This window comes from Phascolarctos cinereus, unplaced genomic scaffold (assembly GCF_003287225.1).
Source record: "Phascolarctos cinereus isolate Bilbo 61053 unplaced genomic scaffold, phaCin_HiC Scaffold_4;HRSCAF=312, whole genome shotgun sequence".
Lineage (NCBI taxonomy): Eukaryota > Metazoa > Chordata > Mammalia > Diprotodontia > Phascolarctidae > Phascolarctos > Phascolarctos cinereus.
This window is the reverse complement of record NW_027555847.1, coordinates 61,465,081-61,490,251: the sequence shown is the minus strand read 5'-3', so window position 1 is coordinate 61,490,251 and position 25,171 is coordinate 61,465,081. Positions and strand designations below refer to the sequence as shown.

General features: G+C 40.3%; 1 protein-coding gene across 2 annotated transcripts in view; it reads right to left on the bottom strand.

Annotated features, from left to right (window-relative positions):
* Positions 1 to 25,171, bottom strand: part of KBTBD12 (kelch repeat and BTB domain containing 12) — a 76,760-nt gene that overhangs the window by 5,409 nt on the left and 46,180 nt on the right. For both annotated transcript variants that reach the window (XM_020981189.2, XM_020981188.2), the window contains exon 5: positions 10,209 to 10,406. In XM_020981189.2, coding sequence (XP_020836848.1) covers positions 10,209 to 10,406 — 198 coding nt within the window. The remainder of the gene's footprint in view (positions 1 to 10,208; positions 10,407 to 25,171) is intronic.

Here is a 25,171-nt window from a genome sequence, read left to right as displayed (position 1 = left end):
CAAAGGATAATGAAGAGGCATGTGGTGGGGAAAAGCAGGCTACAACACATGACAAATACAATCTTATTCAAGAGGCGTGGGTAAAGAATGGAATCTGAGAAATATACAACTAGAAAAAACAATAGGCAAGTTATATAATAAGAGCAAGGAATAACTGATGGGGAGTTTGTGTGATGCATTGGTATTCATGTATCATGAAGAGAATTCAAGAACTTTATGTGTTAGGAACCAATATCCCAAGGGCACAAAAAGAGGGAAGTGTGTGATCTCTTTGGGGGACAAATAGGAAACAGTACGGCTGGAATTTAGAATATATGAGGGAGAAGTGTGTGAGATAGAAACAGGAGGCTAGGTTTGAGTCTATAGACTGGAATGGATTCACTTTAGTTATTTTTTACCACTTCCCCATCTTTCCCCTTTTCACCTTAGTTTCTATTTATTGCTGCAACTGACCTTTTTTTTTTTTTTTTTTTTTTTGTCAAGTGGCTGTTTTGCTTTGGTTTTGAAATGAAAGCCCCTGGCATTTTTCTTCCAAGGAAAACCCTCCTGATGAACCTAGTTTATCTATAAAACTCATTTTATCTACTGGGGTAATGTTTTCTTATGCCCTTCATGTTGCTAGATTCAGTTCTCTTGGTTATTCCAGGGAAGTGGGAGCAATGCAGGTTTTGCCCCATTGTCTCCTTTGTCCAGCCTCCTCAGCTGCCACCAGCGTGTGTGTGGACCCACCAAGGAATGCCATTGTGCTTTGGAAGCAGCCTAAATAGGGCCAGGTGGTGGGCACACCAGAAATTGCTTGTACTGTCATGGGGCTACATGCCCTGCCTATCACAAAGCCAACAAGCCCACCCACATAAAGTCAGGGAAGGCTTTCCTGCAGCCCACCCAGCTTTTTCCCTGGGCCAGGGGAGGAGGACACAGAGAACTCTCTCTCTCTCTCTCTCTCTCTCTCTCTCTCTCTCTCTCTCTCTCTCTCTCTCTCTCTCTCTCCCTCTCTCTCTGTCTCTCTGTCTCTCTCTCTCTCCCTCTCTCTCCGTCTCTCTCTGTCTCTCTGTCTCTGTCTCTCTCTCTCTCTCTCTCTCTCTCTCTCTCATTCTCCCTCCCTCTCTCTCTCTCTCTCTCTGGCTTTCTGTAATGAAGTCAAATGACTCCCTTATGTACTTGGCACTGTGCCAGAGCTCAACCCCAGCTGAGGCAGTTCTGAAGCAGTCTCTTTATTCTGTTCCCTGGCTGCCCAGCGATTCTGCCTTGGTGCTGCACTGAGCCTGGGCCCTTCTAGTATGGCCCCCCTCTCCTACCTTCTATATCCAATATTGTATCTATGTTCAATCGGGCAGTCCATAAACATTTATTAAGCACCTACTATGTGCTAAGCACTGGGTATACAAGGAAAGGTGAAAGACAGTCCTTGCCCTTAAGGAGCTCACAGATTATGACAACTTGCAAGTGACTCTGTACAAACAAGCTATATACAGGATAAATAGGAGATAATCAACCATGGGGAGGCACTAGAATTATGAGGGATTGGGAAAGACCACTGGCAGAAGGTCAGATTTTATCTGAGACTTGATGGTGCCCAAGGAAGCCTGGAGGTGGAGATGAGGAAAGAACATTCCATGCATAAGATACAGCCAGTAAAAAGTCCAGGAGTCAGGAGATGCAGTGTCTTGTCTGCCCAGCTAACTAGAAGCAGCTAGGTGGTGTAGTGGACAGAGCACTAAGCCTGAGTCAGGAAGACCTGAGTTCACATCTGGCTTCAGAAACTTACTAGCTGTGACTCTGGGCAAGTCACTTAACTTGTCTGCCTCTGTTTCCTCATCTGTAAAATGGGGTTAATAATAGAAACTGCCTCTCAGAATTGTAGTGAGGATAAAATTGATATAATATTCACAAAGCACTTTCCAAACCTTAGAGAGTTATATGATACCTGTTATTAACTAATATGGGTTGATACAAACCTGATACCCTTCCTCCTCTGATACCTTTCCTCCCCTCCTTTGAAATGCATAAAATATGTCTCAAGCATAATATTGGTCCTACTCACTTGTTCCTTAAATATCTATTGACTTATTCAGCCGCCTACCATTTATTTCTGGTAATTTATTAAAACCTTAATCTTGGGGGGGGGGGGAGTCCATGCTAGATGACAGATGAGCATTGTTAGTGTGTTTATTAACTAACACAACACTTTATCATTAGCTACTGATCATTACCAGCTGATGAAACCTACACCATTTACACCTCCCTCTACTTTCCCTCCCTACCCCATCCTGGGAAATTCTTATCCTTATCTTTCAGAACTTCAACTTTTACTTTTTTATGGGCAATGAAAAAATAAGATGAAAGAGCATTGTTCAGTATCATTTTCACATGGACAGCATGGCTTTGATTGGTGAATCAATGTGTCACGTGGCTGTGTCCAAGGGCAGAGTCCAGTCCTCAACCCATGGATCCTTTCTCAGATTTATCAATGGATGACTAATTCAAAGAATAGTGCCTAGTTGTTGGGAGAACTTTGGACACTCACTGCTTTTAACCCAAATTAGGTGGAGCCGTTTCAGTGGGTGTCACAGAGCATGGTGCTTGGATACCAGAGAAATGATTTATCTTTTCGTTTCTATATCCTCCAATGTTTCAATTGCAGCATTTGCTGGGCCAAGCTCCATCATACGGCATGTCTAAATTTAATTTGTTTTCAGTAATGTATGATAACTACTCCAATCTATACTTTCATATCTAAATCATGTAATGGATGAGACTGGAGGAGAACAAACTTTTATGGGAGATTAGTCAAAATAAATAACTTCTAACTCTGCCAGCATCAGAAAAGGATGCTTCTGAGCTGCAAACTTATTAGGTCAGCAGGAAGATGGCAATAACATCATTTTCTTATACATTTGCAAGCTAAGAGATGTCCCAGTTTTTTTATTGGCTTCTGATGGGACATATAGATGATGGCAGAAGATACACACACACACACACACATACACACACACACACACACACACACACACACACACATATGCCCCGTTAGCTGTTGGCAGACATACTTGTATATGCATATTTACTTATTTACCTGTGCAGAAGGATCCATATTTTCAACGTAGGGGAGGTATATATTCTCAGATCTCTTTTAAATAGTCTGTCCCATATGAAGGTTGGATTGAATGATCTCCAAGATCCCTTAAAGCATTAGCATTTTACAATTCAAAATATCTAAATGAAGCCTGACACATCTGGTGGGTGGAGCCTCAAAGAAGGCTTTCCTATGTCTTACACAAAGTTTATTATCAATTATCTGGTAGATGGTAATTAGTACATGCCCTACTTTGGGGCAGTGGTTTGGGGCTTTCATTGGCACACATGTAACTTATTACAAAATACTCATGCCATGAAGAATGAGATTTTCTGGCACTAAAAATATGCATTGATAAATAGAAATATTAAGAAATACCCTATATTTTATTCCTTTATCTGGTGTGAGCTAGACAGGTCTCTACCTTGCCTGACTCTAGTCCAGACTCTTGATGGGATGCCTCTGGTAAAAAGGGTCATGGGTCTAGCTGCACAACCCGATTTCAACCCAATTCTGGAGGGCTCTAGGGGTCCCTTGGACTTTCTTGCATATAGATTTAGATCCAGAGATATGACGGTTTACATATCACCATGAGTGAGTCTTCTACTAACCAGTACCACAGATGAAAGTAAGTATGGATTCAGTTCAGGATCTTGGTCAAATGAAGTCACCAATGATCCCCTTACCAGAACAGCTTACAACTTCTGGAAGCAGTTTCTGGAAGGTCCTGGATCTTTGGAGACTCCGAGTATCCCAGTTCTGAGGACCTGCCACCTAAAGCTTATTGGCTTGGCTTTCTAGGATCTCCTAGATTCCCAGTGGTCCTCGGTGCACGCTGAAAGCAATCTACAACTAATATGATGCCACAGGGAGTAAGTGGGGTCTCTACAACATCTCGACCTCTCTGTGCCATAGGGAAAAACTGAGGAATCCTAACAACACTCCCCAGGGGAGATGACCAATTATCAGTTGATGATGATACACAATAATGAATTCCATAACTACTGAGTGAAACACGGATAATGTGACTGCTAATGTAATAAACAGCACAAATGGCACTTTCATAATAAGATGATAAATAAAAATGGCAAATAAAGAATAGGAATATAATATTACTAGTCCTCCAAAAAGGAACAAGAATCAGAGAGCTTGGTTTCGTTTTCTTGTCTTTATATCTGTAGTGTCTTGTACATGGTAGGCATTTAATAAATATATGTTGAATTGAATGGAATTAAACTCTTAACTGAAAATGACAGTATTTTCTGCATTGATCAAATGAGATATTTGTAAAGTGCTTAACATAGTGCGTGGCACATAGTAGATGCTTAATAAATGCCTATTTTTGTCTTCCCCCTTATTTTCCTTTGTCTGGCCAGTATAGTTAGAAGCATTCACCGGGTGAATGTCTCTGAACTTTTGTCCAGTTGTTTCAATTGTGTCCAACTCTCTGTGACCCATTTGGGGTTCTCTTGGCAGAGATACTGGCGTGGTTTGCCATGTCTTTCTCCAACTCATTTTACAGATGAGGAAACTGAGGCAAACAGGGGTAAGTGACTTGCCCAGAGTCACACAGCTAGTAAGTGTCTGAGGCCAGATTTTTGGACTCAGGAAGAGGTGTCTTCCTGATTCCAAGCCCAGCGCTCTATCCACTAAACTACCTCGTCTCTGTACTTACCAAAATGTAAACTCAATTAGCAAATCAAGGCTCTTATACTTCCACCAGAAGTCAACTACTAATGTGTAAAAACATTTATTAGAAGAGGATATTTTATTTCATGTCAAGAATTATATATTCCTGTCATGTTTGCTTTACTGGTCAGTCAGGCTTATATTGACTAAACATTTGTGGAATCAGGATCTAGGCCTGTCTCATGCTTCTAAAGAGTTTGACAAAGTTTGACAAAGGGCGAAGGATAGGCTAGACATTGCTCTCCTAAACGACCATGGGAAACTTTGCTACCTTAAGGCAGCATAGAAAGTCCTGCTCAACATACTGCAAAGTCTATTAAAGTTACTTATTTTCTGAATGTTCTAGTCACAGCTCTGTCACTGCTCCAATGACAACTTTGAAATCCCTTCATTTTTCTTCCAATTAGACATCACCTTATTTATCTGTTTGTCTCACTATTTTAAAAAGATCCACTTTGGTCAGCTTAATGGAAAGCTTGGCTATGGTACCTGTTAACCTTTCTAGTGGGGCCCTTTCCTTGAAACTGTACAAAAGAAAGGAAAACCTGGAACTTCTAGAGCATTCAGTCAATTCATCAACATATTTAAGGAGGGACAATGTAACATGGCCGGAAAGAGGAGTAGACTCAAAGATAGAGTGATGGGGTGTGGCCCAAGCCGCAGTCTTTGCCCCTTGCACCAAAGGGAATCTGGCTCCCATTTGTCTACAGGCACCAGCCCCTCATCTCCCTTTGAAAGCCCTAGCCCCACCTTTTTGATTTCATTATCTATTCCCATTGTCTATTCAATCTCTCAGACCTCCCCAATTAGAATTCTTACCTAGACCCTTTTCCCAACCCCCTTCTCTGGCCACCCAAAGTTACTTTAGTATTTAAGATCCACCTTGGCCCTCATTCAGATGCTGAGAATCTCAGGCCCAAAAGGCTGAGAACCTCTCATGCCCGCTCGTCTTTATGGGCGTCACCTGGCCTATATATTTTATCACTAATAAACTTTTCCTCTGGCTGAAGAAGATTTGAATTGAAATCTTTCAGGCAGGGCCCGGTACTGCGATGTTGGGCTTCTAGCAGCACCCCAAAGTCCTAGACGTCTTCAGGAGGACCTGAGTTTGAAAGCAGTTCTGCAAATTACTGCCTTTCTGACTTGGGCAAGTCGCTCAACCTGTTTCCCAAAGTAAAATGAAGAGGTTGCATGAATGTTTAAGGGCTCCTTCCAGTTCCAAATCTATGATTTTAGGAGGCATTAAGCATAAAGATACATTTAAAAATAGGAAACCACAGGATGATACATAGAGTAGATACATCATCAGTATTTGCTGAATAAATGAAGGTTTATTGACCCTCCCCCCTTTATCCTAAAGCAAGTGTAAATAAGATAGATTTGTAGAGGACTAAGCAATTTCCACAGCCTAAAACATATAGAGGAACAGCTCATAATATTTATAAAGATTTGGACACCACGGATTTTTCAAACCCCTGTAGAAGAGGTCAGATTCCAGAAGGGTCAAACACTCTTATTGAAAGACTTTAGGCAGAGCAGCTAGGTGGCATAGTGAATAGAGCACCGGCCCTGGAGTCAAGAGGAGCTGAGTTTAAATCCAGTCTCAGACCAGACACTTGATGTTTACTAGTTGTGTGACCCTGGGTAAGCTACTTAACCCCAATTGTCTCAAAAAAAAAAAAAGAAAAAAAGAAAAAACTTCAGGAAGAGAGTTTTCTATTATTAGACATGAACAATGATGAAAGAAATGATGATTAATAGCCAATATCTTGGGGAGATTCAGAGCTCTCTCATTCTTCTAAATTCCTCAATTAATTTAAATTTTAAATTTAAATTAAAAATTTTTTTTTACATTTTAAAAAGTATTTTAAATTTTAAAAAGTTCAGTTTCTTGAAGGACATTGCAGATGATGAGATTGCATTAACTCTCCTTATTTTGGTCAGATCCCACCCAACTTTACAAGGAATTTAATCTAAGTTGGGGAAGCCCATTGGGTTCTACTCAAGCTTTTATCCTGATAGCTTGAGGCTGAGGTGGTCTGAGTATAGAGATATTTTTGACGATGTCATACTTAGCTTCACATTGAACATCTAAGAGTATATAAACTATAAGCCATTGCCATGATTGTTTTTGTTCTAAAATTGACCATCTCAGATGATCACCAAATGACCATCCTTTTATTAATAACTTGCTGGCCTTATTAATAAACTGTTTAAATTACCCAGAAACAATGTCTCTCAAACCTTTTTAAGCATCACAATATTAGCCAAAAGTTAAAGAATCATGAAAGAACTCACCTACCTGTATGGAGACAAGACTATGATATGTCACCAAGGAGACAGATTAAGATGAAGTCAATGATCCCAGCTCCACAACATCTCTTGAGCCCATTTACTTCCAAGTTCAGGCTCTTAACACTACTTACCTGGATGACTTGACTACAATGGTCTCCTTGCTTCCATTCTCTTCCTTTTTCAATCCATCCTCCAATCAGTCAATCAACCAATAAACATTTATTAAGTAACTGCTACGTGCCAGGAACTATGCTAAACACTGGGGATGCCAAAAAAGGCAGAAGACCATCCTTGCCTTCAAGTACCTTACAGTCTAATGGGGGAGACAACATGCAAACAAATATATGCAAAGCAAATATAGGATAAATAGCAAATAATAAACAGAGGAAAGGCCTCCATATGGCTGTGAAATTGATATTTCTAAAGCATAGGTCTGACCTTATCATTCCCTTGCTCAGGTAGCTTCAATGGCTCTCTGTTGCCTCTAGCATTAAACAGAAGCTCCTTTATTGGTATTTAAATACCTTCAAAATCTGGGTCCAGCTTATTTCCCTAGACCTATTTTACATAATTTCTCCTTATCCATGATACATTTCAGACAAACTGTCCTAATTCCTGTTCCCCATACATGACAGCCCATATCTACCTCTTGTACAATTCATCTCCCATGTTTGATTACTCTCCCCTGAAAGCTTAGCCCAAGAACCAGTTCTTACCCTAGGCCTTTCCTTATCCCCTGATTTCTTTGTGTTTATTTTTTTATATGTAACCAGTGTTTCAAGCAAGCCTGGGGCATTTTGTATTCAAATAGCCTTTAGAAGGAGATGGACTCCAGACTGATGGAGAAAAAGCTGAGTAGGATGCTGCATATCTTTGTAAGCGATGTGATTGGTTGCAGAGCTTCTTGGAAGAGAGACAGGTGTGGCTCCAGAGAGTCTTTAGGGGAGAGGTACATGGACAGAGGACACTCCAGGGAGCGGAGAAGACATGACTTTAGAAGCTACAAACATGTAGGCTCCTCTACATGTCCCTGACTTTCAACTCATATCTAGAGACTTTAGAGAGAGAACCCCCATGCAGCATAAAGGAGAAAAACCTGATTTCCTCCTCAAGGTAGAGCAACACTCAGTTACTGATGTAAAGCTCAGCTTGCTTCCTTCCTTCCTTCTTTCCTTCATCCTTCTTTCTTTTTCTCTCTCTCACTCCTTCTCTCATTTTTTTCCTCTTCTTTCCTTCTTTTCTTCTTTCCTTCCTTGCTTCCTTCCTTTCTTTCCTTTTTTCTCCTTCCTTCCTTCCTTCCTTCCTTCCTTCCTTCCTTCCTTCCTTCCTTTCTTTCTTTCTTTCTTTCTTTCTTTCTTTCTTTCTTTCTTTCTTTCTTTCTTTCTTTCTTTCTTTCTTTCTCTCTCAATGCCCATTGGACATTGAGGACCTATTTATGATGCTCTGCCATGGGCCTAGGAACCTTGCTTTTCCTTACTTGGACAAACCGATTGCCAGTATTCATACTTGCCATGTAATGTTTTTATCAGGCCTTGTAAGAAGTTGTTCAACTCTTAAGAACTCAGAAGAACAAGTAGAGAACTTTCCACTTACAATTATATTCGGTTATGAATTCATTAACATGAACATGAGCACATAAAAAGGCCCTGCCTTGCCCCTAGTTACAGTGATCCTGTCTGGCTCTCTGCCAGAGCATGAGTGTTCCTGAGGCATGTTTTCCATAGATATGTTAGCACAGTGCTCCTCTTACTGAGGTTAGAATTAAACAGTTAGTCATCCTGAATACTGCGACCTCATTTACTGATGCAACCAATCAATCTTTTGAGCTTTTTGCTTGCCGGATTTATGCCCATTTTAAAACCTAAGAGTTACATTGAGAAATTGGACCCATCTTGCAACTACAATGATGGTTCAATGTGCTTTTGTATCAGACACAGCAATGCTAAAAATGAGACATTAAAGAATTTAAATTGACGAATGTATAAGTGCATTAGACAGCACTTAAAAATGAATTTTAAGTAATTTATTGTAAGTGGTAGGGAAAATGAGGATTAAAATAATAATTCTAAAGGGATGATAAAAGCAAGTGTTTGCCTGGTTCTTTGAATTCTATTTCTACTGTACAATTTAAGAACAAAGGCTCCATTTTGGTAGCACAGCAGTGCTGTAAGAAATCCATCAGAGTATTTAGATTTCCCAACATCTGAGTCAAAGAGGGAGCTATGTAGTGAGGCCTTCTTTTCCAGGCTCCGTCACCTTATTCCCTTCCAAGTGCACTCTATGAACCAGTGACAATGGCCTTCATCCTCGAACTCAACACTCTCTTGGCTGTTCCCTATACCTACAACGCTCTCCTTCTTCATCTTCACCTCACGGCTTCCCTGACTTCTTTCAAGACTTAGCTTAAATCTTCCTGCAGGAAGCCTTTCCCAGTCCCCATCCCTCTGAGATCACCTTCCATTTATCAGTCTATACCTTGTATGTGCATTATGGTTTGCATATCATCTCCCCCATTAGAATGTGAGCTCCTTGAAGGCGGGCCTGTTTTTGCTTTTCTTTTTTTCCTCAGCACCTTTCACACATAATAATCACTTAATGAAGGCCTGACTTTATTCATTTATTAAATTTAATAATAATAAAATTAATTTATTAATCACTTACTGAAGGACTGACTGACCGAGTCTCCCTTTTTACCCTACAGTTTTGAAACTCAGTCCAGGTCAGGGTATAGGCAAGAAAAAGCTTGGTTTCCATCTCCTCTTTAATCCAGAAGTGCCCACCAAACATTACCAGTGTCCAACCTCCATGCTTTTTAATTTGCTTCCCTTCTTTCTGATAAATTAGATCTTGGTGCCAACCTTGTTTTCCTGGACTGGAAGATTCAACAAGGCCTTGAAGGCTACCCAAAGTCTCCAGAGGTTTTAATGTGAAAGAAGACAATCAACAAGCTATTTCTTGTGTAGAAGCTCTGCAGTCAATGACTTCACTGGGATTCTGCTCCTATGACTGGCCGAAGGTTGGGCCATTGTAGCTCCATGAGAACATTTGCACATACCCAAAAGGTGCTTAAACCACTACTGCAGGTATGAATTTGGAATGCAAAAGCCACATCATTAAAGCATGCAACATTTTCCATTTTAATCAATACCTGCTCCATGAAAACCCCCGCAGACATACAGCTTTCCATCCACTGTTCCTGCGTTGGTAGAATTGGTTCGAAGGGAGAGCAGGGGAGTTGGCATCGTGGGCCCCTCCCTCCAAAAATCCCCATCTGGATTGTAGATCTCCACAGCATCAAGGCATTTACGAACTTGGCCTTTGTCTCGACCCAGGCAACCAATTCCACCTGCAGAATATGACATATTGATCGGTGAAATGGCTGAGTACCAAAGGCAGAAACCCCACATTAAGCAGAACACTCTCAGGGAGATTTGTATCACACTCTTAAGCGATCCCTGGTTTGTTTGCTTTTTTCTTTCCTGCCAAGTGCTTACTGGCAAGATGATTTCTAGGGAAAAATTATGTCTACTTGTCTAGCTTATATAGTATTTCCTGGCCAAATCTAAATAGAGGTGGCTAAAGACAAAATAACTTGGCTATACTGGGTGACTTTTGTTCATATCCTTTCATAAATTCTTCTTAGGAGATCCAGGGGCCTTCCTATAGATCCCTTGATGTTATATGGGTATCAATGGGATATTCAAGCTGTCTGGTTATTACCCTTTGCTTTCATTATGTGACTCCTCAAAACAACCAAGAAGTAACACATGGCAGGGGCAGGGAGAAGATGGCATTGCAATTGGAGACATAGGAGAGGCCTCCACAATATCGCCTATGGAATTTTTTTTACGCTTTAAATAAAGAGAAACTTTTTTTTCTTTTGCTTTTTGGTGAGGCAATTGGGGTTAAGTGACTTGCCCAGGGTCACACAGCTAGTAAGTGTCATGTGTCTGAGACTGGATTTGAACTCAGGTTCTTCTGACTCCAAGGCCAAAGCTCTATCCACTGCGCCGCCTAGCTGCCCCCCATATTTTTTTTTTTTTATTAACAGTACAGCAATATCTCTGGTGACTGAGGAGATTTGCCAAAAATCCTAGCCATCATACGGAACCAGTTCCCCTGCATTTTACTTGCCCTTTCAGAAGGGAGCAATGTATCTCAACCCAAAGGAAGTTTTATTTGTGGTTTATCCTAAGTCCTCTGTCCAAGGGACAGAGGGCATCCTGGTCTTGTTTGGGGCCACAGCAGAGGTTTCACTTCCTTCCCTGTACTTTGTAACATCAGTGTTTATGTGAACATGACTTCGAATTGTTTTTCAAAAGCAAAGATGTTATTAATCTAAAAAAAACCCCTAAAAAACCCACCATCTTTTCTAGACATACATTTTTCTGATGATGTCTTTTATGAAGCTTCCTCTGCTTCATTGATAAATAATATATTACAGTGTACTCATATCTATCGTATGGTTGACCTCCCCATTACTTTTTAGGTGATCTTAAATTATAGAATTTTTCAGAGATCATAGCATTCCATGACTTGAAGCCATACAGTATCACCAGATTATCATGGTTAAAAAAATGCACCTCATTCTGAGAGAAGCTTGGAGTTATCCCATGCTCTACCCCTGGCCATCTTGCCTTCTACCTTTCTAACATGCTCTTTCTCTGTTCCTCCTGTCCTCACTTTCTTCCTGGCCTCACCTCTTGCTTGGGTGCAACAATTCAATCAATACTACTGTTACTTTAAGTGTATGGGGTCTTCAGGAGGACTAGCCCCTCTAGTGTGAGGGCTCTCTGAGCTTTTTCAGGACTGCTCATCCACCTTTGGCATCTACCTGTCACTCAGCTGTCACCTGTGGCTCCAAGAAGCTGCAGCCTGCTTAGCAGCCACCCCCTGGTAAACCTTCTCAGCAGACAGACTCAACCAGGTGGAGGGTCACTGACGGGCCCTGTCAAGGAGTCAGGGGGATGTCTACCCCAAACACACAAAGACTTTCCTGGCAGAATGGGCAGATGAGAACAATTCATTTTAACAGCCATGAAGGCAGCTGAAGTAGGTGCTACGGAGTGCTAGTTCTCTGTCCTTCATTCTCAAAGAGGACTGTGGCATCAGGAAGATGATGTCACAACTTGCAAGGGAATTGGATTTAAGAGAGGGAGGGGTTGTGCAAAGTTACCAGCCTCACTTTCTCCTCTGGAGCCATCTGGGTCCAGCATGACTGGAGATGGCCCTGCATGGAGTGCTAAGAGCTTGGGCAGACATCAAAGACTCTAAGCTCATCCTCTACATCCCAGGCCATCACCAGTTATCCTGACCTTTTCCCTGCTACTAGACTTGGATGACTCAGGAAGAGAGAGTGAGGCTGACGACTTTGTGCAACTCTGCCTCACTTAAACCAAATTCATGCACAAGCCAAAACATCATCCATGATGTCATTAGCCCTCTTTGAAAATGAAGGGCAAATGACTGTTACTTTAAGAAAGGGCTGTGACTTCCCTGACCAAAACTCCCTGGTCACCATGTGTATTCTTCCCTCATGAGAATGTGAGAAAGTTGATTCCTTGAGGACCCCGAATCAAACTCTAATTGGTCAGTTTGATATAATGTGGGTAGGGATTATAAGTTCTATATATTTGGCCCAGAGTTGTGAGCTGCAGATGGTAAGGTCACTTGTGTAATCATAGGAAGCTAGCTAGAGGCCCTCCACCCTTGTTTCTGTTTGTCATGGTGACCAAGCCCAGTGTAGCAGAGGTGACTCAACTACATGGAAACTCCCCCAAAATTATTTTTGTACTTCCAGACCATTCTTTCTTGTCCAACATGAGCAGGTGTACATCTTATGACCGTCTTATGACCACCTACTCAGTGGAGATGATCTATGCTTCATTCATCTTATGACCACCTTGTGACCACCTAGTCAGTGGCAATATTCTTTGTTTCACCCAATTTGTGACCCTACTGACAGATTATTTTTGCTTATATAAGTCAACCAATGGAATTGTTTTGTATCTGGTATGGCTGTTCTTGAATGTTTAGATATCTAAACCTATAAAAATAGGGCCCTGGAAGGAGGGGACACCTCCGATCATGAGGAAGATCTGAGAGCCACTTCATTAGAGGGGACCATGGACCTTTTAATAAAGTGCAATTGGCTCAGATCTCTGCCTCAGTCTCTTTTATTGTAGGTTGGATAATTTTATTACCCTAAATTTAAGTTCTTTAAAGGCAAGGACTATCTCACATGTGTATTTATATAACATGGTAAATGCTTAACAAATGCCTTTCCATTTATTTATTCATTTATTATTCAAAGTATTGTGCAATTTCTCAAAGCTATTCAGCTTTTTTCCCCCTTCTTGTTCAACTCTGAGTCTAGGTCATGGATAATGATTTGGACCATTTTTTTTTCTATATGGCTATTAATAGTTTGTACTTCTTCCTTTTAAAACTTCCTGTTTAGAAATAACTAATTAAACCCAGCAAAACTGAGTATAAGCCTTCAGGGTAAAAAATGGTCATTCAATGAAATAGGAGACTTTCAAGCATTGCTGAGGAAAAGACCAGAGCTGAATATAAAAGTTGACTTTCAAATATAAGAATCAAGTGAAACATGGAAGAGCTAAACAGAAAAGAGAGATCATAAGAGACTTATTAAGGTTGAACTGTTTACATTCCTGCATGGAAAGATGATATTTATAACTCATGAGTCCTTTGTCAGTATTAGGGTAGTGGGAGGGAAAAAATTATATATGTGTATAGATAGATAGATAGAGAGCACAGGGTGAGTTGAAGATGAAGGGGTGATATCTGGAAAATAAAATTAAGGGGTGAGAGAGGATTATACTGGGAGAAGGAGAAAGGGAGAAGTAGAATGGAGTAAATTATCTCACATGAAACAGACAAGAAAAGGCTTTTACAGTGGAAGGGAAATGGGGGAAGGTGAGAGGGAATGAGTGAATCTTATACTCATAGAATTTGGTTTAAGGAGGGAAACATACACAATGGGGTATGGAAATCTATCTTACCCTACAGGAAAATAGGCGGGGAAGCGGACAAGAGAGCAGGGGGATGATAGAGAGGAGGGCAGATTGGGGGAGGGGATAATCAGAAGCAAACACTTCTGAGGAGGGACAGGGTCAAAAGAGAGAATGGTATAAATGGGGGGTAGGATAGGATCAAGGGAAACATACTCAGTTTTTTACAACATGACTACTATGGAAGTGTTTTGCATGACTATACATCTATAACCTGTATCGAGATGCTTGCCTTTTCAATGAGGGTGGATGGGGAGGGAGAAAGGGAGAAAATTCAGAACCCAAAGTTTTAAAAACATAGGTTAAAAATTAAAAAAAAAGAAATAACTAATTAAAATTCTCCTAGCATCTTTCCCATATATACTGATAGATTTGTTCTGTTAGTGGTCAATCCAACTGTATAGCTTAGTTTGGATGATAGGCATTTTTTATCCCGTTGAATTTTCCCATGTGGACAGTTAGCCCAAACTCTTCGGTATCTCATTTAAGAGGTTCTGAAATGTTCCCAGGTTTGAGGCTATCAGCACAATGGTATCTGCAAGCAGTAGATTTTGGTAGGGTCCTCTTCTAGAGCACCTCACCATATGTAGTGAAACTGTCTTCTGCTTGGACTTTTGCCTTCATGATTGTGGAAAACAGCTTCGGCAAATATACGTCTTATTTTACGTCTTGCTTAATATTAGTAATCAGAATGCTGTTGAATCAAGTTTACTCTGTTATTGCGTCTTTCAAGGTATCTTGCATAATTTTTACATAGGTATCCAAGATACTCATTGGAAAAGAATCTTTATAAGGTAGCATTTTGCTTTACCAAATCAAAGTGGTTTTTTTTTGTTTTGTTTTTTAAGAACCAACAAATAGTCAGCACAGTAGGATATCTTATATTCTACATGTCCTATTCCCTAGTATCAATTATGTGATTTGGAGTTTCAGAAAGGAATCAGACAGATCAGTAATTCATAAAACAATGCCTTTTTATTATGAAACATTTTAACTGATGGAAGAGGAGGCTCTAGTCATAAAACAAAATGCCCAGAAGCAGGAGGATAAAGGGGGCAGAGTCAGAGAAGATACAACTGGGGCTTAGTCACCAGAGAAGTCAGTTGCCAGAATCTCGGGTGCATTGGACTGTGGCACAGAGAGATCATGGATCTCTTCCGTGGATGGTCTTCCAGAGAGGCTGACCTTAGACTTGACACAATCAGATTCTGCTGTGCTCTCTGACTCTCTTCCTCCTCATTGCATTGGGACATTTATATTTACTGAGGACAGCCTTAATGCTTGTGCGGATTATTTTCATAAAAATTTTATAGAGATGGGAAAGTAGCTTTGTGGGTCGGTAGCTATTGATATTTTTGAGGTTGCCTTTTTTTGAGGGTAATTATAAGAGCCAAGATTTTATTTTTTGCCCTTAAACTTTTGGTATTCTTCCCTTCCTCAGATACCTTGACAATCACTCAAAAATCTCAACTCTAATCACCTGTAGCACAGACCTCGTTTGTGTATGCTTGATTTAATTCATCTGCTTGTCCCATTTTTGTTTTCCTTACTACCATTTTGACTTTCTTATTGAGCACTAGGGTGTTAGAATCCACATTTGGTGGCACCATCTTTTACATTTTCATCTGGTTGTTGTTCTACTTCCAGTTTATTTTTTATATGCTTTGGTTAGTTGAGTCTTTTACCAAGTTTTCTCACAGAAATTTAATTTTTCTTTCTGTTGATTCTTCATATTTTATGTGGTGCTACTGCTCCTAATCTTTCACCATCACCCTCTACAAGCTTTTACAAATGAGTTTATAAGCTTAACTGGTTTTACCTTCGGCTGCCATGTTCCTCCACTAAGACAGCTGAATGTTTGCTGACTAGGACAACTTCTTCAGGGCTCTTTAGTCTCCCTCTTCTGGTGGATGATTTGTATCAGTTAGACTTACGTAAAAAAATGGTGATAATCTGTGTTACTGTCTGTTCTTTTATCTACTTCCCATGTTTTGGCATCAACACCTTGTTTAAAGAGGCTGGACTGGAGTTGTCTCAGTTTCATGCTACACATTCTTATTTTTACTCCTAGTCTGGTATATTCAAAACAATCAAGGCTAAAACCAAAGGAAAAGTATGAACTCAAAAGTACTGGTCTCTAACACTTGTGTGACTATCAGATATCTCCTCATAGCATCTTTTGTATTCTTTAACTTGTATTCTTTAACTATTTAACTTATTCATGTATTTATATCTATATTAGAAGCCTCTAAAGACTAATGACCATATCTCGTATGTTACCCATAGCCCATATTGAAGTTCTGGGTTTACTTGGAGGGAGTTCAGTCTTGGGAGATTTTGAATAAAATCATAATTGTTTGTGCTCCATCATGGGGTATTTCCTGGCATCACCTGAACATTTGTTTCTAGTTCTCCTCTAGATGTCCTCAGTGCCCTTGCAAGTACTATACTAAGGCAAGAAATATAAAATAAATGTATTACACAGAAAATACAATATAAAAGGAATTCCCACTTAAGTCCCTAGGCAACTAAGAAAGTTTACTCTTGCATAGGCTCTGCCTTCTCCTGCCAGCTATACAGTCCTGACTCTGAGTGCCACCCTGGAGTTAAAGCACCTCACAGTGGGCAAAGAACTCACAGTTATTAAGGGGTCAAGCAACCATCCCCTAGTGAGCATCACCTTCCTAAGGTACCTAGATATATAGCTCCTCCAGACTTAATCGTAGGGTCGAGCACTCACCTCTATTCTTTCTTTCCAGGTAGAGAAAGAATTTAGGGTCAATACAGAGTTGACTTTTATCTCCAACATAGCTCCAAAAGCCATTTTCATTATCTTTAATATCTATGGGACTCTACAATTCCCAATACCATTCTCACAAGACCTTTTCTCTGCTTTATAATCATTTTTATGTGTGTACATATATACATAATATCTGTGCATATATATACATATATATATACACACACCATTCTCTGCCTCAGTTTCTTCATTTGTAAAATGGAGATAAAAATAGTGCCTACCTCACAAGGTTGTTGGGAGGCTCAAACGAGTGCTTTGAAATCCTTATATAAACCCTACCTGTATCTTCACTTACCCTCACTTCTCTTTTGTGTATGCTTGCTTGAAATAGGAGTTCACAGATGTGAGAAATGAAAGAGTTAAGTTTCCACATAAGTAGATAAGAAATCAGCACTGACAGGCTAACTTCTCCATGGAGGTGGGGGGTGGGAGGGGGAGTGATAACACAATTCTAGGCACATAGTGTATGTTAAGGGTGGGGCATATAAGGAAGATTGTAAAGATTAGGACCAATCCTGATGCAGAAGGGAGGAGTGAGGCAATTACTAACTATAAAATTTACTCTGGCTTCTTTTACTGGGGCATTTTCTCCCCTTCCAAGGAGATGTGCCTGCTTCCCAAGAGAATCGAAAAGACACACTTCGACCTCTTTAATAAAAAGTCTTTGAGACAGCACTGTTTGGAACTGAGTCTGGGGTCATCCTTATAACACAGATGACATCACTATGTAGTCACAGGATGTTTAGATTCCCTTTTCCAAAACTAAATTATTATCCAATTCATGTTTCATCTATTTACTGAGAGGCAATGTGGTATGTTGGAAAGAGTGAGATAATGAAAGTTGGAGACTTAATTTCTTCTTATTGTCTCATTGGGACAATGTCTCATTGGCTTCCTACCTCATTCCCTAAGGGTGAAAATTTCAAAATTTTCCTCCTTCAAACTCTCAAATATCTTCCCACTCTTATAGCAGGCAGCTGAGCCTTCACTATGGGTTCCCTTTTCTGCACTCATATAGCTGTTCTGCTCTTTATTCACCTTTGATAAAACATGGATTCTCTGACAGCAAAGAGTTGAATTCCTAGCCATTGAGGAAGTAAACTTTCACAATAGTTGAGAAAGCTACGAGGAAGACAATTTATTTCTAGTAATTAAAGCCAGCAATCCTCTAGCAAGGAAGTACAGAAATGACTTAATTGCCTCTCAACACAGTGCCTGGCACATAGTAGGCACTTAGCAAGTGTTTATTGATTATTATTGTTGTTTTTGAGCAATCTTTTAGAGTGATAAAGTGGACTCTTCATTAGATCCAGAGTCAGAGAACCTGGGTTCAAATGCCAATGTCGTGGTCTAGGGATGCTGGGAACCCTGAGATTCAAGGGGCTACCTCGAATTAGCACTCAAGCCTTCTTACAGTCAGAGACAAGGTTTATTGTATCACCAGCAGAAGTGGGCAGGATCTTAGGAACCTCTGCTTTTGGTAGAGGAGACTGACCTTTTTTTTACAGGAGAAAAACAATATGAGAAGATTTGGATGGGATCAGGGAACGGCTAATAGCCTGTGGTGACTGGAGGTAACCTAGAAGGAGTCTAGATGAGATTAAGGGTGGGAAATAGCCTGGGGTGGTCCTAAGGTAACAGACAATAAAGGGCTGGGCTGTGTCAGAGGCAACAAAAAATTGAAGGTTGGGGCTGGGTTAGAACCATAAGGAAAGGACAGTTGAAAGAATTATTCTGGAATGAGCCAATGCCTCAGGTGAACACCAGGGACTGGTCCATGTGGGAAAGTTCAGGGACTTTTCCTGTTTGGGGTCCAGATCCCAAAGTCATGGTCTTTCCTTTTAGGGGTCCAGCTCCTACACCCTATCATTAGCTTTAAAATTTAGTACCCTTTCTGCCCTGGGTATTGTCATCTATAAAATGAGAGGGGTTAGATTCCATGACCCTTAATTCTCTAAACCTATGAGTCTTTCAGCTGTGGGTAAATGCTATTTGAACCATTTTAAAAACCAAGACACCAAAGCAAAAAGAGGTGAAGTAAGGGTCACCTTTCTGAGTCAGGCAGAGGCAGAGTAAGGCGCTGAAATCCTGAATTCTGACTCAGAATATCTCCTTTAAAAATCCATTAGAGAAACTTCTCTCAATACAATGCCAGCAAAGAATAGGTATTATTCTTTTGCTATTCAGAATAATAATTTGCTTGTCATCTTCATTGTTCTGTTAAGAAGGTGGATTTAATTACTGTGTACAGAACTTAATGTCACAATCCTAACCTTTTAAGTATATGCCCTTTCTCCTTGTTGGCAGGCACTTTGGAGGATCTACTCCAGGAGGAAAATAGGCTAGCAGGTCACTTCTGTCCTGGACTCTAAACACATTAATAACCAAGAACATCATCCTACTTGGGCAGGGTGGACTGCAAGCACACTTTATGACAGCAGCCTGTCTGATGAAAGTAAATTTAACATTTATTCCTATCAGGTAAGCAGCTAAATTAAAAAAAATTTCTTTATTGATAAGCTATGTTCACAAGACATCTTTTGATGAGAAAAATCTCAGCCTCTGATCATCACATAACTGTGGGCACAACATGGTACAGTACATAGAGCACTGGGCTTGGAATCAGGAAGACATATTCATGAGTTCAAATTTGGCTTTAGACACTTAGTAGCTGTGTGACCATGGGCAAGTCACTTCACCCTATTTGCCTCAGTTTCTCATCTATAAAATGAGCTGGAGAAGGAAATGGCAAACTGCTTTGCCAAGAAAATCCCAAATGGGGTCATGAAGAGTTGGACACACCTGAAAATTGACTGCTAATGCCTCCTTGATAGTAACCTTGACAATGTCTCCTGTTCTTTGTGTTTCAGGCCCTACTCAAATATATTATGGCTTTCTTTGCTTTTAGCAAGACTCTTAATTAAAAAATAGAATGAATGGAATTCTTTTTTTGAGTCACGCTTAGCCCAAAATATGTATCCCAATGTATCTTGAAGGACTAATGCCCTTATTCTTAAAAAATGTCCATGAAAATGAAGGTGAGCCCTCCCTCTTTACCTTACAGCAAGTTGGGATCATTGTCCTATATTTAAGTGGGGGGCTGTAGGGTACAGGAGAGAATGTCTTCTTTTCTCACACACTATGGTGACACCTTTATGAATGGCAAAACTGTTAGGAAGAATTTCTAGCTCATATGGGATATGACTGAGGGTACAGATGATGGGGTACTTGTGTTCAGACCCCAGCCCTAAGACCCTATCTCACCCCAGTCCAAAGACACTATCTTTGGCAATTACTCATTGTATGAAGCATGCTATCTCTCCCTCCCTGGTACAGTAACAAGCTGATCCTGTAAGAATTTCCCTGGTATGAACAGGATTATCTTGTACTGGCCCCTAAGATATCTGGTACGTACTGACTCCCTCCATCACCATATACATTCCAGATGTCAAGATATACATCCATTCCCTAAATCTATCTTGTCAAATAGGACATTGATTGGTAACAGGCCTAAAAACCACACCCCTCGGTGCCTCCCCCACCTCCTATGGCTTCTCATGGTGTATTCTGACCATTCCCTAACCATCCCTAATCCCCTGCCCTGACTATCTAATTAGCATACATGGCACACAATTCACTGTACTTTTTCCCTATATAAGCTTTAGCAACACCCCTGTTAGATTGCAGATTCCCTAAGACCTTTGCTAGATCCTATAGTGTTACAATAAGCTTTTGCCACTTGACTTAAAGACTGCTTGAGTCCATGAATTCATTCCAGTTGACTCCCCTTGCACCTCAATATTTTGGTTCCCCTGAACCCCAAAAACCACATCAGAGAGAGGGGGAGAATGTGCCTCTCTAATGTTTTCCAGGGACATTTCTCACTTCTTTCTACCTATGTACCTTGGACACACAGAATGTGACCTTCTATCAGCAGCCTAGTGTATAGACAGCTTGGCTCAGAGGAAGTTGATCCAAGAATTTCAGAACTGAAAGTGACCTTAGAGGCTATGTAGTCCAGACCCAATATGATCAAGAATGGCCTTTCCAACCTATATGACAGCCATCTAGCTTTATCTTGAAGACCTTAAGTGAGGGGGAACAAGGCAGCCCATTCCACTTTGGGATATTGTTAAATTCTATGAATATTTTCCTTATATCAAGCTGAAATCTACTTCCTTGCAACTTAGATCTGTTGCTCCTTAGCTATGCTTGCTGGGCCCAAAACCTTCTTCAGGTCTTCAAATACTTGAAAACAGCCATCATGTCCCTCCTAAGCCTTCTCTGTTCCAGGCTATACATCCTTAGTACCTTCAACCTGTCCTCATCTGGCATGATCCAGAGGTTCTTCAAGATCCTGGTTGCCTTCCTCTGCATGTTCTCCACTTTATCGATGGTTCCTCCTAAAATGTGGCATGTACAACCTCACACAATACTGATTGAGGCACAGTGAGGCCAACACTTCCCTAGACCGGCTAAAGTCAGATGAACCTTTTCTGTTCCTACAGCATGCTGAAGACTCCCACTGAAGTTGTTGCCCACAAACACCCCTCCTCCCAGATCATATACTTAGAGCTGGAAGAAATCTTAGAGGTGATTTAGTTCAACACCACCATTTTATAGATAAGGAGGCCCAGAGGCTTTAAGCAACTTGCCACAGCCTGGATTTGAACTCAAGTCCTCTGAATCAAAAGTCAATGGTCTTTCCACTATATTATTCTGCTTTTCTTTTTCAAATAAACTACTGTCTAGCCCTGTCCTTAATATCTTATACTTGTAAAGTGGGTTTTTAGAATGTTGGGTCAAATGTAATAAAAAGAAATTCAATAGGATTAACATACCCAACATTCTAGCCTGCCAGCAATCTTTTCTGAGACTGACTATGATCTATGTCATCTATCCCTTTTAGCTCTGTGTCACATGTAAATTGGATAAGTATGTCTTCTAGGCCATGGGTAAAAATGACAAAGAGCACTAGGCCAAGCACAGATCCCTGGGGTGCTCTACTAGAGACCTCCTCTCCAGTTGACATTGATTCACTAATTGGCATTCTTTGGGTTGGGACTGTCAACCAGCTCAGAATCTACCTAAATGTACCATTGCCTAGCCCATGGTTCTCCATATTTTCTATAAGAATGTTATAGTCAGATACTTTTCTAAAATCTAGGTAAGCTGGAACTACAGCATTCATTCATGTCCAACTCTTCATGACCCTATTTGGGGTTTTCTCGGCAAAGACATTGGAATGGTTTGCCATTTCCTTCTCCAGATCATTTTACAGATACAGAAATTGAAGCAAACGAGGTTAAGTCCCTTGCCCAGGATCATAGGCTAGTAAGTATCTCAAGCTGGATTTGAACTCATGAATACAAGTCTTCCTGGTTCCAAGCCCAGTGCTCTATCCACTGCACCACCTAGCTGCCCTTGCCTAATATGTCAGTCTACATTAATGTATCAGTGACCTTAGTGCAGCATGTACTTTCTCCAATGGTGAATGAAGATGGCAATTCATAAAAGCCTTTTTATTCCATCTAAGTTTTGTTCATATTCCACAAGGTAGAAACTCTACAAGAGTTTTACCTAATATGGTGGTGCCTTTCTCTTGTCATTGCATGGATACCAATGGAGCATGTGTGTCATCATTTATCACCATCTCTCAACGAGAAAGGCTTTTTTTCCTGGTCATATATATCTCTGATGATGTCACTTCTTTTTCTGGTTATATATATCGCTGATGATGTCATTTTATACCACCTTTCCTGGGCAATTATTTATTGATAATATGTGACTTAGTAATAATAATGACAATATGTTGATAATACTCATGCCCAACATGAGTGAGATCCTTCAGCATCTTTGCTTTCACCTTTAATTCTTTGGTAACTATAATATTCTATTACTCATTATCATATAGAATTACCAGAATTCTGATATTAAAAATCTGGGTCCTTGTTTTAGGGAGAAGCTTAATTATCATTAAAAGCATAGTACAATTTCCCAAAGGTAATCTAGCTCACATTTCTCCTAATTTCCTGCCCATTCACAATGTCCTCTGTTATCACTGGCAAACCCCCCTGCATCCTCTTGTGTATCACACTTGATATTAGTAAGCAGAGGGCTATCAAACAATATTACCTCTGTTCCATCTTTTTTTTTTTTAATTTTTAGGCAATTGGGGTTAAGTGATTTGCCCAGGGTCACACAGCTAGTAAGTGTCAAGTGTTTGGTCTGAGGCTGGATTTGAACTCATGTACTCCTGATTTCAGGGCCAGTGCTCTATCCAATGCACCACCTAGCTGCCCCCATCTCTGTCCCATCTTTCAAGGACTCTTCTTTGATATATGCATGGGAAATGCTTTGTTGGAGGGGAGCTTTTAAGGCCTTATTGAATCAAATACTATTCTGTAGTCATCAAATAATAAGCATAGTGGTATCTTGCGTTCTCTATTCCTTTCAGTCAACTGTGTTACTAGAAAGATGTGGTCTACTGTGCAATGTCTTTTGTGAAGCCTCCCTATTCTTCTTTCATACCTTCATCACGGATAGCCTTAATTTGTGTGTAGATATTTTCACAAAGGCACAGTAGGGATAGGTTAGTAGGCAGAAAGATCAATAATGATCCATAGCTTCCTGGTTTCCCTTTTGTTACAGGGGTAACAATGTCTAAAACTTTTTTTCAGGCCTTTGGTCTTCTCCTCTTCTTCAGGTACCTTGAGAATTAATCCCTTGATGCCCTCAAACTTCTGTCTGCTGCACAGACCTTCACATACACTTGGTCCAGTGTTCTTTCTACCCTTTGTCTTCTTCAAAGACATGTTTTCTTCCTTATTCAGCATATCTAAGACTGTGATGTTAGAGGCCGGAAGAGATGACTCCATGGTTATTAATGGTGAAGAGAATTTATAATCATATACATTTCCATTTTTCATCCATGGTCTTCCTTTCCATTTCTTCTTAAAGTGCCCTCTTGATTCGATGCCAGAAACTCTTGCCAACTTTTCTGAAAACTTGTTACTCCCTAACCATTTCCCCCTGTTTTATGAGGCACTGTTGCCCATCATCCCATCATCTTTCATCATCCTCTTCCATTAGATTTTACAAACAACTTTATATTTTAAACCAGTGTCATTGAGTGCTGCATATCTTTGCTTGGCAAACAGGTAAGTCCTTCCAGGCTGAGGCAGTTCCTACATTCTTCTGATCATTTCCTTTTGGTGATTGATTTATATTAGTCAAACTTTCTTAGGAAATGGTAATCATCCATGGCAGTTCCTGTTCTTTTTCTAATTTACTAATTTACCTTTTTTCCCCCCACCAACAACTTAATTAAGTCAGGATGCAGTTGCCTCAGTTATGTACCATCGCTCCTAATTTTATTTCTTTCTTTTGGCATTGAGTTTAATCTTGACTCTAAGAAGTCGGTGGGCTAACTAAGCATGGATAGCTCATTAGGAAATGACTCCTATATCATTAACCAGTCGTTTCCTGTCTGTTTTTCATCTTGGTGATATTATTTGCTGTTTCTCATGTTTTGTGTCTCCTTACCCTCTCCTTGGGGAAAATATCCATGGTACACAGGCATGAAACGTCTGTGTGATCCAGTAGCCTCTCTCATTTCTTATTCCTGACATTTTTTTTTGTTGCCCTTCTTTATTCCGTCTCGCAGTCACCGACTATTAAAGTATTTTTTGTTTGTGAATTTGTTTGATTGGACCAGTGAGCTCCTGGACAGGAGTTTCTTCCCTAAATGCTGACCAGCGCCATCTCTGAGACATGAAACCTGTAGTCTTACAGACAGACCTACTTACAGATCTACATTTGCAGAGCAAGAGCTGAGGTTGAGGAAGTCTGTAGCGAGTGGCACTGACGGGTTAAAGTCATTTGTCCAGGGTTACATAATCCTGTCAGAACAAGGCCTTGAACATCATTTTTCTAATTGGGATTACCTCTCTATCCACTGCACCACCTGGCCTCTCAGATATTAAACCATATGCTGATTTACTTCCAAAAGGCTTACTGAATTTTTTGTAGAATTCCTCTGCAGATGTTTGTGCGTAATCTGTAATTATTTTCATAAAACGAAGGGAATAAGTGTTTATTAAGTGCCTGCTACATGCTGGGCACTGCTAAGTGCTTTATAAATATTATCTCATTTGACTTCACAACAATGGGGGTGCAGAGGAGGGTGCTATTGTTATCTCCATTTTAATTAACTGAAGCAGACAGAGATTAAGTGACCTACCTGAGGTCACACAGCTAGTAAGTATCTGAGGTGGG